The following is an 18,017-nucleotide window of genomic DNA, read 5'->3' as shown; positions in this document are numbered from 1 at the left end:
ATACGTTGAACCAACGAAGTCAGTGATATCAAGTTCTGTCATCTACTGAGCATTGTTGAGTCATCAGGGTCACCGGACATTCATTGCAGTGTCATTGCAGTGACTTTTAGTGGGTTAAGATTTATATTTTTAGTCACAAAGACTGGGAGAGGGAAACAAATGGGCTTAACTCTGAGTCATTAGGCAATATCTTTTAAAATAGGTGCTGGGCATTCCCTTACTCTCCAGTGGTTAGGACTCCATGCTTTTCACTGCAGGGGGCCTGGGTTCATAAAACAATCCCTGGGCGGGGAACTAAGATCCCAGGAGCCGCACGATGCAACCAAAAACAAAAACAAAAACGGGGGGTGCAACTGATAAAAGATGTCCAAGCCCAGCCATATCCACTTCGTTTGACCTTTCTGTAGTTTGGGTTTGAAACATTCTGAATTTGTAGCATATTAAAGATCTTACTTTACCATGAGGCACTTCTCCTGGTACAAAAAACAATTTTTGCAGTCTTACTAACTGCAAAATTTAACTTTTTTCCCTTATAAAATAAAGCTTCAACTATAAGTCTACCTTGGGGATATCACAATAAAGCGAATCACTCAAAATGTTTGGTTTTCTTGTGCATAAAAGTTATGTCTACACCGTACTGTAGTCCATTACATGTACAATAGCATGTCTAAAAAACAGTTACATGCCTTAATTAAGGAATTTATTGCTTAAAAACGCTAACCATCATCTAACACAGGGTTGCCACAAACCTTCAATTTATTAAAAATAAAAAATTATCTGCAAACGCCATAAAACAAGGCATGCCTGTACATTGTGTAACTGTGGCACAGTGGAAAGAGCACTGAATTGGGAACAAAGACCTAAATGCAACAATAATTCCTTAAAAGACTGATTTACGCCCCTCTAAACAAGTTGTTTTTCACCACTTGGACAGTTTCCTAAAATAAATTACAAATTTCTTTGCTTCCCTAAAACAAATACTAAATGAATATACTAAGAAGGATATACTAAACGTTTCTGATAACTTGGAGTTATACCAGTATGTGTCTGCAGTGGATCACATGGCTTATATTTACCTGGCCAACCAATGTGGTCAGATGCTTGGTACTTCTGTGCAGTCCACGTGTAGCCTGTGTATATGCAACATCCTCATTACAACAAATGTGGAGAGACGCAATATCTCACCAAAAAAGAGCGCTATTTCTCTGGAAGTAATAAATTCATAACTAGGATTTTGGAGATACTAAATCTCAACACTAAAATACTCAATGCTATCAAATAAAATCTATTTGGTTCCTATGTTCCATACAGCAAGTGACCCAGAGTTTGTAGAGGGAGGGGTTTTTCTTAAAATTTACCAAGTATATTTAGATTATGAATTCAAGCAGCAAGACATACCTGTTTGTTTCTAGAAGATTAAGAGTGTACATAAAACCCCCTAAAATATAACATTGAAAGACTGCAGCATATTACAGGATAGTAGTGTAAATAGTTTATTTGCTCATATGCCATGAAAAGACCAGAAAAGTAACATGAACTGCTTTTATAAAACATTTCTAATATTGCTAAGAAGCAGGCCCATTAACAGACAGAAAAGAGCATGCCAACATTATTGTCTATTTGTAGATTAATAAATAGGCAATTATTTTAACATGTTCATCAGTATTGAGCTTTGGAAAATAGCTGCTTTGTGGTGAAGGACCACCTATTTGTGTTGTATCTTATGGTCAAATTGCTTTTTTCATCAAAACGAATGTTGAGTCAGACAAAATCTTGGCATGTTCTTTTTTAACGTACACACTATGAAAATGTGCTAGCAGGTGGCAGTTTAAAGTAACCTTTCTGTAAATATGCTAAAGTGAAAATGTAGTAACTGATCCCTAAACTGTCCTTGTAGTTAAATATATATTAAAAAAAAAAAAACCTATAAGTTAAAATAACATTCAGATTGTATAGCATAGGCTGATGCATTTTTAAACAATATTTACAATATTACCCCAGAGGCTTAGGTGGGAATTAAAGAGAAGTGTAAAAACCATAAAAAACTGCACCAATCTTATAGCAAAATATCTGTACATTTAAAGAGAGATATATAACTACACATTATCCAAGGGAAATGGGACCTTCACCAGAGTTCACATAAGCACAACAAAATAAGAAATTCAGTGGTTAAATACTATACAATAAACTTTACAATTAATATATTGATGTCATGTACCAAAAGGTAAGCCAGAAGCAGAATGTATATTATGAAAAGTACAAATTAGCTTCAGTCCAGTTTTTGACTTTGGAATGGATCAAGTGCCCTGCCAGAGAGGAAGGAAAAATAGCAGTGGCTTTGTTGGCCGTTTAGTCCCATTACATATCACTTAAACTTAATCCTGATGTATTTCAGAAATTTAATTGCAATCCCCCATAAAGTAATCTTGGAAATGCAAGAATTTTTAGCTTTGATATATGATGCCAAATAAATCTCCAGTCTACAAAAAGAAGGGTGGAGGGAACCAACCCTGCCGATTGTCAGGATAATAAGGCCAGGATTCTAACACTACTCTGCTAGCAGAAGTAATCTTAAATGCTTGTTGATAGAGCTAGTGAACCTCTCCCTGGCTAGCAAGGCACTGATTTCTATTCTCAGGATTGACCCAAAATGGTCCTCAGAAATCCTAATACTGATTACTGAGATGTTAATTTTAGTGCTAATTAATAAACATTTGTATTATTTTTTAAAAGCTGCCTCTAGCTGAAGAACACAGTACTGCAAATAAAGTCTTATACAACATCTGTGTGCCATCGTATCGTCGCATTCATACCAATGAATGTCTCTCATAGGGCATCGTACCCCAGCACAGAAGCAGAATGTCAAACAAGAGTTGACTGATTCTGTGCCACTGCAGTTAACATCATGTTTGTACTTTGCTGGGGCTTGGTTATGGACAGAAGGAGTTTATTGTGTGACTTTTTCCTTCTTCCACGTTGCAAGCCCTTAAAAATACCAAGTTGATGGGTATGGCTGAAACACAAAATTAACTCCTTAAAAGACATGTCAGCAAAGGAAGCCCACAGCAGATGCATCCATGTTATTTACAACTTATCAGGAAACCAGGGTGGGCCATCATGGGACAATCACAATGGCAGGTAATGAATGTAATATGAATTTTACATTTTGGTTAAAAATTGAATAACACACTGGTGTAAAAAGATACCTAATCAAATCAAATCCTATTGCTTTGATTAATCTGAGCAGGTACTTCCACTTTTAGGCACTTGTTAACAAAGGTTGAAAGGAGAGCCCATCATTTTTAAATTCCTATGTGTTTGCTAAATCTGAGCCCTTAGAATATTTTCATCTATGTTCAAGGCTGCAGTTAAATGATAGCACATAAAGTTCACATGGTCAGTTTCATTCACACACACCCTCTATTCATACAGGCAGGTCTCAGGTTCACATGGTTATTTCGGCACCATTAACAGAACGCAAGTTCTGATCATCAAAGCGCCGCCTGACACTTCTCCTCACCGCATCGGCTCGTCTGTATGGTTGGTTTCTAAGATCTGTGAAGAGGAGAGCACCAATAAGAAAAGTGGAACCTTTAATATCATGTTTCTAAGCAAGACAAAGGCCAGCTGGCAGCCAATCAAAGCAGCTTGTGTAGAAGAGTCAGCTAATGGGCCCTTCAAACTCATTGAGAATCTGAGCCAAAACATGTACTTTGCCCTCAGTATTTACAGTCAAACAAAACAGCATGTAATACTGGTGTGATTCTGGGCTCTTTTAGAAAACTATATGAGAGACTGCTTCTGTCACTGGCCAGAGTCTAGCTGAAGTCTTATTTTGAAATGTTTCTTCCATTGGAAATAGCTATTGCTTAGTAGTTATTTTTCTTTCCAGAAACCTGAATACCAACAACAACTGCAATGAGATTTAAACTGCAAAACTAATAAAACAGACTGACCTGTCCTGTCTTACCGGAAACTTTTACCAAGGAAGGAATTTAGTTTGCAGACACAGCTTCTGTTATTTTTATTACATTAAAATTAGCTGAAGTCAGATTTTTATTTTGCGAATTAGAAACATAATACTCAACCACTGAATAAAAGTAATCACTAAATCAAAATAACACTCCATTCCTGAACATTCTTTGCTGCCACCCAAGATTTTTTGTTTTTCATTAGAGGGGCAAGGTGGTATGGGCCCTCCAGATTCGCCAATTTGTACTGCCAATGAACAGCAGGATGCCTAACTGACAGACAACAACAAAATGCCTTGTTGAATGAATGAATCAACCACTGCACATCATTTCAAGCAGGCATTGTTCTAGAGGGATGAAGTGAGATGAACAGGATGAATTTTAGTATATGTAAGCACTCTTAGTGTGAAAGCATGCTTTCTTGATGAATAAGGAAGGTAGCCTAGCCAGCAGGTAGCCTCCATTTAATGGAGTCAGGACATGGTGAAAAGAAAAATAAACCAGGCTTCATACTTTTTCCCCTTGTTTTGTTTAATTAGTTTGTTATTTCCCTTTCATTAACTTAGTATTGTTGATCTCTGTTTAGAAACAGTCTTTAGAAAGGGAAACACAAATAACAGAATTAAAACAGATTTAATCTTTTTAATCCCTTCACCTACTCAGATTGAAAATGGATGGGCCATACCTGGTCCACAGAATGTTTGGCCCCCGACTTAAATTTTTAAATACGGTTTCCTGCTATTTAAATTGGTGATTAACATAAAAGTCAAGGTTTCTGGCTTCTCTTGGAAAACTGGAGGATCTTGCAGTACTGGGCCTAAATTCTAACATGGCAAAAACAAGCCAGAGCTGAGTGAGTGCTCAGTTAGGCACAGTCCCCACCAGCTCCTGACTCATTGGAATCTGTGACTCTGCCATACTCCTAAATTCAAGCCAGCAATAGTTTTGCATGCCCTAATCCTCTGGAGCCTTTGCTTCCTTGCCCAGAGTGGTAAATGGAGGTCAGAATTCCATTTCTGGCTAGGGATATGCAGGGACCTGCAGTTCCGTGGTTCCTGAGTCCTCAGAGCAATTAATTCTAAGAACCCTAATCCTTCTTCAAAGACTACAGATCACATTCCCTGGCCAGGACTTACTCTCAATTTCTTCAGATCAAAATGGGGTTAACTGAATAACTTGAAGGCCAAGAAGGGGTAAAGGGAAGGACAGCCTAGCACCCAAAGCAAGTATAATCATCAGCAAATACCCGTGCCCAAGCCATCACACTTGAGAACATGGAAGCAGACCAAAAAGTCCGAGAGAGAGGCTCAGCCTCACATCATTGGAATGTGAGGTACAAAGACTTCTCCCTGGTCAGACTCTCACCAGTATTACCCTCAGCCATAGATTGAAATCATTGATCTGCATACAGAGAGAGGAGGAAGCTAAGTAAAAAGTGATGCTTGCCAGCTCTGTGTATCCTCCACCACCGGTGTGCTAGAAGAAATCCTTACCCTCGAGTGAACATTTGGAAATTTAGTGATATTATTCTTCTTTAAAGCTAAACAGAAAAAAACAAAAACACAAAATGATGGTTAAGTAAAAATGGGATGAAAATGGAAAGCAATTCAACTTAGTGAATAACATTCCCGGGCATGTTAGCCAACAGAAGAAGAAAACAGGAGGCCATACTACAAGAGGTGTTAGAGAACACAAGGGAAGGGTGAACATGTCTTCCCACTCAGCTCTCTGACCACCCAGATCCAAGCTGCTTTGAAGTTTGGCTCCAGAACAATAGTTCAGCAGCAAAACTGACAATAAACAGTAGCCAAGTAGATGACAGTTTCTAGCCTTGCTAATAAGTACTGGTGGGATAAGTACACTATAGAACAGGCAACAACACACCACATCCTTTGATATCTTCAGAGAAAGAGGAACATACATAACAAGTGCAATTCATAGAAGAGTTAACGCCACAAAATAAACATGTAACCAGTTCCATGTCAATCTCAGCATGGGAGTCAAACAATGGCTGTTTCACATACTCCAGTTAGAGTGTGTGCTTCCCTTGTTGCTATTCTAATCAACTGGGCACTACAGAGAAGTTTGTTCCTTATTTAACCATCAAGAACTAAGCCCAGGCAGTTACTTCTTGGGAAAGTTATTATTTCTGGTGCCCCCATCTTGACCAAAGAAGCAGATCCAGATATGATCTCATCACAGAAGAAATGCTCGGGGTTTGACATGGAACAGAGCCACCAGTGAAGAAGCATGAATGAGATAAGACAGTGGGAGCTCCTAAGCCTTTGTTCTAATTTCTTGCTTTGCAGCCTTGCTCCAACATGGAATTGCTGATAGCTGAAATTTGGGCGTGACACTCGGAAAAGAGGTGAGTATAAAGCTATAGATTGCCTATATCACCTTATACAGGCTTCTAGGTCAAAAGAGCTCCCTGAGTTTGGCTTGTACCATGAGCTCCACCACACTGTGGATGATGGCTACAGACTATATAAGACAGTTAAGAGAGACCCAATTTAAAGCTGTGTGTAGTTCACAGCTCCTTCTGCAAATCATTTTGCAACTTTAGAGCACCTTGTATTCCTGAGTTTGTATAGCAGCTCATTTTACTATCAAAGCATACTAAGTACAAAAAGGCTGGTTTAATATCTGTAAATCTATTCAAACACACTAAGTGCTCCATAAATGTTAGGTATAGTAATTACTGTTATTAATGACTGTCATTTTGTGTTCAAAGATATTAGCCCCCAAATCTTAAAAGCAACCTAGTTGGTCCCAATCCTGACTCTCAAAGAAGTGTTCTATTCATCATTTTCTGAAAATTTCTATAAGTAATTGTATGTATTCAACTCTCACACACCATCACAGCCATGTGGATTCATAGATGTATTGAAAGTGCTAGTGACTAAGCAGTTATGACTGAAATGCAAAACCATGCAGTGTGAAGACAACATAAAATACAACATGATGGAGATGGCAATTCCATGCTAGGATGTTGGGTGGCCCTGACACACAAACAGAGGGTCATTAGGGGTCAAAAAATCTGTAGCAACCTTTTAAGAGCATCAGGTGAGAAAGAGTAATAGTTTAGTAATGGTATTCCTCAGTGAGAACAGGTTCGCAGAAAAATCGAGAGCCACGCTTGGCGGTGCGAGCAGTAAAGGGCACAGTCTTCAGCACTGCATCGAAAATGACAGCCAGACAAGACAAACAGAAGAGAGTAAGAAGCCAAGGTCTACTGCATTAGTACACAGTTAGTGCTTTGTTAATCATACCTGGGGTAAGGGTGGCAGAGGTGAGCAGGAAGGGTGTAAGGCAATATATACCCAAGTGAGCTCATAAAGCCTAGAAGAGCTACCCAGTCTTTACTCAGTCTGGGGTAGAACATGGAAAACAGTCTAAGGAGAAAAAAAATCTGCTCCACAGACAGATATTCATTTACCTCCTATGGCATATCAGGTCAGACAAACAGAAACTGTACATTTCACAAGCCAGGTGTTGCTAAGCTGGAGAACAGACTGATGAAAATGGCACTCTAAGTTCTTAATGTGCCATGGCTGGATGCTTCTCTACCTACAAGTCAATCTTACTGTGGCCCTGAGGCTAAGCGGTGCCACCCAAGGAGATCTGTTCCTGTTCCTGCTCATAGCAGAGCTGCTCCCTCAATGTGGGAGAGGCAAGGAGAGAGGCTAAACAAGGAAGCTTTATCTGGGAGCCATCTGCAAGCCACTGCAGGGTGAACACAGATACGGGCACGCACAGATGTATAGAACACGTGTGCACCCTATGTAGAGACCCATCCCACTGCTTACACTGGTTTACTCTGGGCAAGGAACTCTTTATTGACTTCCGTTTTAGTGATTTATTCACGTATTTTATTTCCTTGGGTCTGAGCTGATGAAAGAAATCTGATTTGGGCAGTTTGGGATCCCTATTTCCAATGCTGACTAAGCTATTAACAAGAAATGAGAAGTCAAAAGGCTAAGAGTTATATTTTTTAAAAAATTAGGACAATTGAGGAAATGTGAATAATGACTAGCTATTTGATATTAAGGAACTCTTAGTTTTGGAGGTGTGTGATAATGGTCTTGTAGGTATGCTTGTTTGCTTTATTAAAGAGTCCTTATCTTTTGAAGATTATATGTGGAAATATTTCCAGATGAAACTGTATGTCTTGGATTTGCTTCAAAATAATTCCAGAGGTTAGGGGGTGGGGAGTAGGTAGAAGCAGACGTGTAACAAGATTGGCCGTGAGTTGAAAACTATACATGGGAATTCATCATATTAATCTCTATACTTTTGCATAACATTTCCTACAAGAGAAGTTTTAAGTATCTCGGAAGCTGATAAACAGTATTCCTATGCAACAAACATGAAAGGAAAGTCACTTGTAGCCACTGCCCCAAATTATTGCCCTGATCTTTAAGAGAGAATGCAGAAACTCGGAAGAACTGGTTCGAGCAGAAAGCATTACGCTACAACTTAACCAGACAAGAACCAATCTGGGTTAGGCACCATTCCTAGCTGAGAAAATGACCATCCCCCAACTCTGGACTTCTGGCCTGCTGGTCTATCTGCATGAAAGCACCAGCTCCTGATTTCCTAATATCTTCACTTACTTTGAGTGCATAAAAAGGCTTTTAAAGAGCATGTTGGAAAAGCATGTGTTGACTGTGCTTAGTACAGTATGGGTCCTGTCCATAGTAGTTATTAATCAGGCAAGTGGGTAGGAGTGGTCATGAGGGAGAAAATGGAGCGTGGTGACAAATCTAAGACAATGGAACATCATTAGAAAAAGGAGCCCTGGTGAAATCTACAGGGTTCCAATGATATTGAGAAACAGATTTTTTTCAGAGAGAGTGTTGGGGTTTTTTGACAGGCAGTATACAGGCTACTATAAATATACTTCAAATACTAGCATGGAGTTTCTCAGTAGTTCTGGATCTGAATAAAATCAACTGAAGAACTTGTAAACCCTGGACAAAATCGGTAGCATAATCTGTAAATGGCCCAATAACGTGAGGCCAGTGGGATCTCCATGGGCCACAATGAGAAAATAGCCTTTACCTGTGATAATATCTTCAATGGCACCGTCTTTTCCTTCGTATACGTGTCTATTATCTTTAACTTGTCGCCTTCTTAATTCCGCAATTAATTCTTGCTGCTGCCTCTTTGATTTGTGGGAAGGAGACTGAGAAGAAAGAAGAATGGCAGAGATTAGTGGGACCAGCACCCACTGGAGGTTTGAGAAAATCCAAAATGTGTCTGAGCATTTTGTTACTAACAAGCAGCCTCAGTCCGAAGCACAAACAGCACCGTCCCAAACATTCTGCTCAGCAGAGGAAAACTCAGAAAGCTTCTAGGAAGAAAAGCTTTTGCACTAAAGGACGCACAAAACTGGCAGCAATGGGAAGCCTGGACACTTGGCAACAAGAGGCAGCTGGTAATAACCAGTGACTTGTTAACCTTTGGTCCAGAGGATCCTGAGGAAGAATTCTTCGACCTGCCAGCCTTCGTGGTCTTCACCTATGTTGTTTCCCTCCATAGAATGCTCCTTCCCGTTCCCAGAAGCCCTCCCACTATCAAGGCCAGCATCAATGGCGACCCCGTGAAGCCTTCCTGTCCTGGGACACTAAGCTGTCCAATCATCAGGTTACCCGGGACGGCCTCTCTGTGTATCCAACTGAGATTTAAGTTCCCAATCTCTATAAACTTGGAAATGCCACACAAACATGCTCTTAGCCCCATTCCAGTGACTGCTGAACAAAATAATGAATGAACAAGTGTCCATCTGCCAAGTTGCCAAGGCCTAGAAGGAAGCGGAAGGCATCCTGTGCAAATCTGGCTTTCTGGCCTCTTGACGGCTCCATCTCAGGAGCCTGGCACACCTCACCTTTGGGTCCTGCTGCTCGAGCAGAGCTTCCTGCTCCAAGAGTTTCTCCATCAGTGCTTGTTCCTGCTTTTTCCTCAGCTCGTTTTCCTCTTCTGCTTGCTGGGTAAAATCAAAAGTGGCAGAAGATTATGTCAGTGGAAATGCCAGCAGTCAAGATTTTTAGAAGCCATTCTTAGAGAATCCTTGGTTAGCCAGGAATTAGAGTTAAGGGAAGGTTTGGAAGATCTACATTATGTGCCTGATTTGAGGTTTTGCTGTCGGTCTGTATCACACCTCTTCATAACCTAGTAGTTGAGATTCACCCCCTTCCAGAGAATTCCTTTCCTGATGGTTCTCTCCCCACTCAGGCTGCTTCTTAACCTCCATACCATATATATCGGGGTACCTCCCCTTTTGGCAGCTCTGCTCAGTGATTTTCATGTGAGACTGTTTTTCTTACAGAATCTTTCCCCCTCCCTACAGCTTCTCTGAAAGGAGGGTCTCAGATTCCTCTCCTTTTGCCCATTGTTAGGGGAAAACCTCCATTCCCTTGCCTCTTGTTTTCTCAGGAGCCTCACTGAGTTGACACTCCTGCGCTTTCTCCCCGCAGCTCACTCATTTCCAAGGGAGGCAGTGACAAGTGTGATAAAGTAGGGACAAGAAATCCAACAGGCTGACCTCAGCTCAGCCCCGCGGGGCATCCCCTCTTTTGAAGCCAGCCTCCTTAAAGCAACTTCCAATAGTCTAGCTGTGCGCTGGTAAGTCATCTAATTCAGGGCTGAAGGGTAAGCTCACAGAGACACACCCTGTCCTCCAATCCAGCTTTTATCAGTAATAGAGTTTACATTTTCATCTCTGTTGCTTTTGTCTCGTTTCATTTTGTTCATTTTGTCTCGTTTCAAACTTAGGAAGGGAAATGACAGATGACATCCTAAAACCCTAACATCTGCCCATCAAGTCCCTGGGTCAGTTTCAGGCTGGGCAGTTATTCACTATGTAATACGTTAGGGCAAACAGAACATCCTGCCACGTCCCTGCCTGATAAGCGCCTCACACAGCCAGCGAACAGGACCCCGGGGAGAAATGATAACGTGGAAGGAGCACCTGATGGGCTCTGTCCTGTCACACCCCACAGACCAGCTTCTCTTTTTCCTCTGCTCTATGCACGACCCCGCTGAAGGGCCAGACTTGGAGACCAAACAGGGGCACTTCCCAGCTTGTATTATACAATTTTAAAATAGCATATATTTTCTTTTGAGACCTTAGACTTACAATTTTTTTTTTTTTTTTTTTTTTTTTTTGCAGTACGCGGGCCTCTCACTGTTGTGGCCTCTCCCATCGCGGAGCACAGGCTCCGGATGCACAGGCTCAGCGGCCATGGCTCACGGACCCAGCCGCTCCGCAGCATGTGGGATCTTCCCGGACCAGGGCACGAACCCGTGTCCCCTGCATCGGCAGGCGGACTCTCAACCACTGCGCCACCAGGGAAGCCCTAGACTTACAATTTTTTTTTAGTGAAGAAGCATGGTCCCAGCTTATACCAAGAGCTACCTTGAGTCATCTCGGTAGCACATCAGGGGACCCCAGAGCACCACATTCAGCAGCCCTGGTGACCAGTGCTTCTTATTGTTCACGGCCCCCAGGCTCTCGCACATGGGCTTGGTGCTGTATTGTGTTCATCCTCGCTGCCGGGGACACTTTCTTTCTGCTTGTGATGTCACTGCTACACTAAGCCATGCTGAGAGAAGATGGCTAAACATCGTAACCTTGTGAGTTTCAAGTAAAAGGCCCAAGGATGGTTCTCCAATGCCATCAGATGATGGTGAAGTGACCCACTGTTTCCAATCACATGTTTCTCAAAGATGTCCACAGCCCTGCCGCATCCCTCCCCACTCCACAATCACACTCCTCCTTCCTAGACCAACATTACCCAGCTTATACATAGACGAGCCTGGAGAACACAGATCGCAACGTCTCCTAAGAGCACTGAAGTCCCCTCACGCCCTGCCCTCCTTGTCTTCCTTTCTCAAGGGACAAATTCTTCTGACACAGATCTTTCTGGGTCACACGCTTTTTCAAGACCACGACCCTGGATTATGTCATAGAAGGCCTCCCACTTAAAGGAAGGGCCATTATGGGTCCAGATGAAGAAACAGGGATCAACTGTCCTTCCTAGAGCCATCTTTTGGTCCACACTAGAGAAATGTTGGTCCAGAGGCCCACGGGCCTGGGCAGAGCTACGACACAAGCAGGCTCTCCCTGACCTCAGCGACAGTGCTGCTGCCACAGGCCAGGGCTCACTCCTTCTACCCTTTACCCACTCAACAACTCCACGGGAGGCCTGGGTTTCTCAGTCCTTCAACCTGCCTGCGAGGGTCAACAGTCAACGGGGCAGCAGTGGTCCTGGATCTCACTTTCCCACAGGCAGCCAAGAGCTTTTGTTTGGGGGCTGAGCCCCCAGCTGGCCGGGTAGAGACAGGGAGCATGACGGGCTGAGGGCCGCAGGAGCAGGGCCAGAGACCGCTGTCTCGTCCTCACCACCCATATCTGCTGCCCGAAGGCACAGGGGAGGTCTCTGCGGAGCCACCGAGACCCAGACACAGCTCGAGGAGGGCACCCACTCGAGAAGTAATGCCAGGGAAGGCTTGACAGAAACCAGGCTCCTGCTTACCTTATAGGCTTTCACAAACCGGACAAAGACGGGAAAGAAGACAGAGGGTGGTGTCGTCTTGGGGTTTTCTCCAAAATACTTCACCACATCATCGAAGGCATCCTGTGAAGAAGCGAATTTCTCTTGAACGTCATTTTTCCAGCATTTGAACTCGGCACTCTGGGAGAAGAGCTGCAGCATCTCCCACAGGTCTCTGGCCTCCATCCTCCCTCACCTCCCACAATTCTCTACAGCCTGTGTTTCCTCCCAACACCCAAAGGCAACCAGAAGAATGCTACACTGGGGCCTCCTGCCACTTCTACACATACACACACACACCACACACACACACACACACGCGAATGAGGAACTACTCCTTTCAAAAGCGTCCTAAAGCCATGGGAAGACTCCTTAAAGCCAACCAGGTTAGAAGGGACCTTAGAAGTTTGCTCAGACTCTAGATCCCAGCTCACTGCTTCAACACTCCTTACCATAGCCACTCACTCACTCAAGTCTCTGCTTGAACCTTCCCGGGACACAAGGAAGCCAGCCTCACAAGGGAACCATCCCACCACGTCTGCTTCCTGAGTTCCCACAACCCTCTGCCTTCCCTTCTGGTGTACAGTCCATTCTGGCTGCTTCTCAGGTGTGTAAACCTGACCCCCAGTGTGGTATAACATTTCAAGGTCAAGGCCTCCTGGAACCCAACTGGGGAACACTGCTGTGCTGAGCACAGGCCTACCACACGTTGGTTGAAGTGAACACAGGACCCACGATAAAGGGAGCCTAGGAGTGGAAGGGGAGGGGGCGGGGAGGGCCTCTAGAGAAAAGGGTGAACACCTCAAATTAGAAGAGACAATGAGAGCACAGGGGCATCTCCAGGTACAAAATGCAGAAAGATCCCCATCCCCCTTAATAACAGCTACATAAGAAATCTACCCTATGGGGCTTCCCTGGCGGCGCAGTGGTTGAGAGTCCGCCTGCCGATGCGGGGCACACGGGTTCGTGCCCCGGTCCGGGAAGATCCCACATGCCGCGGAGCGGCTGGGCCCGTGAGCCATGGCCACTGAGCTTGCGCGTCCGGAGCCTTTGCGCCGCAACGGGAGAGGCCACAACAGTGAGAGGCCCGCGTACCGCAAAAAAAATTAAAAAAAAAAAAAGAAATCTACCCTCAGCAGACAGAGGACAATTCCCCCTCTGCCCCCAGAGCCAGGGCCAGCACCCAGGTGGCTTTAACGGATCCAATCCCTTCTTCTTCATGGGTGTTGGGGGCACAGATGCTCACCTGTGCAATCTTGGCATCATCCTGCAGCTTCTTCAGCTTTCCCTCATTGTTGAGGATGAACTCCTTCAGCAGTGTGTTGTGGTCATGCATGGTGTACTCCCTCTTGGTCAAGTCCATGCCCCTCTGCAGCTCCTTGACGTCCAGTAAAACATTCTCAAGGGAGACTGAAGGAGAGAAAGCAATGTCCCCATGACTTCAGCCGGGAAAGTCAAAGCCACAGTGAGTCTGGCTGATGAGCCAAGTTCTCAGTGGGTTTCTAGGGTTACGCAAGCCCCTCAGATCTAGTCTCTGGCCTTCAGTGCAGAGATCCTTTAATAGGAATAATTTACTAAGTGCTCACCATCAAGCACTGCATTAAATCCTTTGCATGCACTAATTCAGTTGCACCACTAGCCCATGTTGCCAACGAGAAAAAGCAACACAAAGAGGTTATGTGGGCTGCCCTAGGTGACACAGCTAGGAAGTGGCAGAGATGGAGTTTGGATAGCCAGCACGGATCCCAAATCCTGTGCTTGTTCCCAACTATTCCATTTCTCTTACTGGAGATGATAACCTATTGGTTGGCCTGTAGGGTTAGAGGTTCCTTAACTGACAGGCCCAAGAGCTTATCCTCTACTGACTCTTTGAACTCCTCTGCATTTCTGTGGCTCTCCAGCAGGGGGTAGCATTTTACCTATTGAATTTTTAGCTCTACTGTCCACAAGGAGCCAAAGCAATTCTGACCAGCTTCTTTTTGCTAAACAACCCTTCCGTGCGTCAGAAGGGGTTATTAGCACAAACCTTTCCATCTGCAGTGTGGCCACCCTCCCAGAGTGGATTCACTCCTGCAGCCTCCTGCAGGAGGTCTGGGCGCCACCTCTGGCTCCCCACTGCCAGACGCAGCTCTGCACATGGATGGATTACGGAACAATGTAGCATGCTTTTCCCTCACTAGACCCACACTGTTATTCATCTTTGACTCCTCAGTGCTTAGGCCTGTGCCAAGTACAAAGCAGGAACTCAGAAAGGTTCACTGGATAAAGGAAGGATTGAGTAAATAAATGAGTGAAGGGATATGGAATCCACATCAGCACACCTGGGCCCCAGAGTGAGAATACAGAAAACAAGTCAGCCAGAGAGCACCTCAATCTCCCCATTTTCCTCCACTGACTTTTCTGAAATGACACTTTAGGGGAATCTCATTCAGGCCAAACAAAATGTGCAATAGGAAAATTTTTTAAACTTTTTTTCTTAATTAGAATGGTGATGCTAAAGAACCCCTCATTTAGACAGAGGGAAACATGAAAGGAGGAAAACCACCCTACCAGAAGAGAAATCCTGGTAACTGCCTAAGTAAGCCCCGAGCCCTCAGTAGGTCTGGCACGCCCTGCGCTGCACAGTCCTCTGCAGTCAAAATATCATTTCCTCCTGCCTCTCAGCCTCCTCTAGGGCTTCAGCAGTGTCAATCCCAGTAACAGGGCATCATCTCATTCATTAATTCACTCATTCATTTGTTCCCAACCATGAATTTGCCAGGAGCTAAGGAAATTATAAAGATAAATGATTATACCCATACATGAACAGGTTGCAGTGGACATGCAAAATGTTGTGATAAAATTTATTGTATCATGTATGAGAGGCTTGTATGGAATGCTCTTGAGTAAGAACACAGAAGCAGCAGCCATTTACTCTGAGGAAGTCAGAGAAAGTCTTGCCCTCAGAGATTCAATTCGCTAAGTCTAGGGTAGGTCTCAGGAATACAAATTTACAATAAACACTCTGGCTGCTTAAGATCATAATTTGAGAATCACAGCATGTATCCAACTCCGAGGTCAATCTGCATCTTGTTCCTTTTTCTAGGCTACTGTTCTTTTGAGAGGATGTGGTACACTGGACAACATACCATATGAGAAGATTATCTGAGTTCAAGTTCTGTTTCTATCATTTTCTACCCATGTGACCTTGGGCAAGACATTTAATCTATAAAAATGTCAGTTTTTTTCATCTGTAACAGTACAGCCCAACTATCTCAGAGCAGCCGATGATTTAAATGAGAAAATGCATAACTGTCATAGCAAAGTAACAACCAAGAAGTACTGATAATTTAACTTGTGCTCAGGTTAAACACAAAATGTCTAGAACTGCCACACCTGAGCAAATGGGACAGCACAAAATCTAATTAAAGTGTTTGTTGGGGGGGGTGAGTCTCAGAGTCTCTCATTTCAAATGACAGCAACAGAATAAAAAGGGCAACAGATGGAAGAGGGAAGGCACATGAAGCCCAAAGACCTGGATCTTTATAAAGAGAACACTGTCCTCTTCATGTCCTTTTCACGTCCATGTTTGTTATTGCTCCCAGGTGCGGGCAACACCAGAGGCAATGTGTTTCAGCTCAGAGCCTCTGACGTTTTAGCCTCCCCTTTGTGGAGGGGTTCTGAAGAGTGTTGTTTAAGCAGGGAAGGGTTCCCCCATGATTCAAGGCATTCATACCCAAGAGTAACATTAAGAGCTGAAATCAAGTACCTGAGGCAGCTTTCTCCACATAATGAAGCTCATTATAAAATAGGGACACTTGGTGATATTTTTCTTTTACGACATTGGATATATAGTGCAACAGTGTTTGCTTTCGGTCCGTTGACTTTGTATCTAAGAGCTGAAAACCAAAGGGGATGAGGGTTAGAGTAACAGATGATGGGAGAGTTACCTGCCAGATGATGCTCTCCCACTCAGAATACCTGAGCACAGGTGCCCCAAAGCGGAGAGAAAACATTCCCACAGGAGAGTCAGCTTTGTTCTCGGGTGAACCAGCCCATGGATTATTAAGTGACAAGAGGACTTCCTGACCAGGGGACACGCTCAACTTTAGGGATGACTCTAAGCATGAGAGCTGTTCACGTGTCTCTCCTCACCTGAACTCCCTGCCCCCATCTGCTCCACCACCTCCCTTACAAGCAGGAAGACTCCAGTTTCAGTGCTCTCCCAAGTGAAGGCCAGAGTAGGAAGTGAGGCTGGAGCCGGGAGTGTGCATAGGTGTGCACAGGTACACCTATGCCATAGTCCTCACATCTGCTCAGCCCCACTTACTCCCCAACTCAAAGCAGATGTGCCTAACGTACATACCATGGTCTTCTGGGGGCCAGAACTGTGACTAACTAGACAGTCCCTATCAAATAACCATGTCTCCCCACACCTGGGGCTGGGGACTCCAACCACTGCCCAACCTGCTCCCGTGGAAGCCACGTCTGTCAGTGCAGCCCGGGGGACAGGGCTCAAGGGCGCATTCTCTCTCGTCCTGTTCCTAAGTCAGGTGACTCTGAAAAGCAGAGCACCCTTCTTCATCCAGGAAAAACAAATTTTTTTTTTTTAGAAAACACAGAAAATTATAAAGAAACAGCTCCAAAAACCTTCCTAATTCCATCCAACCTCTCTGTTAATATCTTAATCTACTTCCATTCGGGTTTTTTTCCTCCATATTTTACCTAGTTAAAAATCAAACTGTACAGACAATTTATACCCTGCTTTCTTTCCTAAACACAAAATCACCCATCCCTTTGAAAACTCTTCACAAATATTCTAACAGTTGAAGAATAGTTCACCGTATTAACTATCATTACAGCATATGTAATCATTTCCCCAAATGTTGAATCTTTACACTGTTGCTAATTATTTGCAATTATAAATAAAATATAGCACCCATAATTCAGACTCCTGAGGAAAGATTCCTAGAAATCGAAATATCGGGTCAAAAGGTATGAGTATTTTTAAGGTTCGAAGTGCTTGCTGCCATATGGCGTTCCAGAAAATTTGTACCCACTGCTCCTCCCACTAGCAGAGAATCTTCATCAAAACATCCCACCCCACTTCCAAGAGCAGACTCTCTCTGCTCCAGGACTTAATCTTTGCCAGCTGTTTTGTCTCTCATATAGCTCTTGTACTTCTTTTAGTCCACTCACCAGATCTAAACTCTGAAGTTTAAATCCATAAACTGCTCCTCGTTTACTGCTATTCATATAGTTGCCAAGGGCCAAGATGATCTGCAAAGAAAGAGAGAAAAGAGAAGCCCATCGGTACAGCATCCCAGGCATTCCCAGGCTGAGGAATGCAGCTGACAAGTCAGCTCTTCCATACACGTATAAGAGGAAAAGTTCACTTGCCTCCAGAATTTTCTTGAGTTTTTGGGACGACTTTATAGAGACAGATGCTGCTATAATTGAGTGCAGTTGCTAGATTCCAGTCAAAGGAAAGACGGATGGGGGGGGGGGG

General features: G+C 43.7%; 1 protein-coding gene across 3 annotated transcripts in view; it reads right to left on the bottom strand.

Moving 5' to 3' along the window:
• Positions 1–1,481: 1,481 nt before the first annotated feature.
• FMNL2 (formin like 2) overlaps positions 1,482–18,017 on the bottom strand; it is a 315,721-nt gene continuing 299,185 nt past the window's right edge. Inside the window, exons 20-28 of one of the 3 annotated variants that reach the window (XM_007464163.1) lie at positions 17,909–17,977; positions 17,708–17,788; positions 16,278–16,407; positions 13,776–13,939; positions 12,512–12,613; positions 9,862–9,960; positions 9,036–9,159; positions 5,465–5,511; positions 3,517–3,555 (exon numbers count right to left, since the gene is read on the bottom strand). In XM_007464163.1, coding sequence (XP_007464225.1) covers positions 3,517–3,555; positions 5,465–5,511; positions 9,036–9,159; positions 9,862–9,960; positions 12,512–12,613; positions 13,776–13,939; positions 16,278–16,407; positions 17,708–17,788; positions 17,909–17,977 — 855 coding nt within the window. Of the gene's footprint in view, positions 3,556–5,464; positions 5,512–7,055; positions 7,148–9,035; positions 9,160–9,861; positions 9,961–12,511; positions 12,614–13,775; positions 13,940–16,277; positions 16,408–17,707; positions 17,789–17,908; positions 17,978–18,017 lie in introns of those variants that run through there. The other 2 variants (XM_007464164.1, XM_007464162.1) reach the window with 2 other exon arrangements.

This window comes from Lipotes vexillifer, unplaced genomic scaffold (genome assembly GCF_000442215.2).
Source record: "Lipotes vexillifer unplaced genomic scaffold, Lipotes_vexillifer_v1.1 scaffold967, whole genome shotgun sequence".
NCBI classification, from domain to species: Eukaryota; Metazoa; Chordata; class Mammalia; order Artiodactyla; family Lipotidae; genus Lipotes; species Lipotes vexillifer.
Note: the sequence above shows the minus strand (reverse complement) of the source record. Positions and strands in the feature narration are given on the sequence as shown.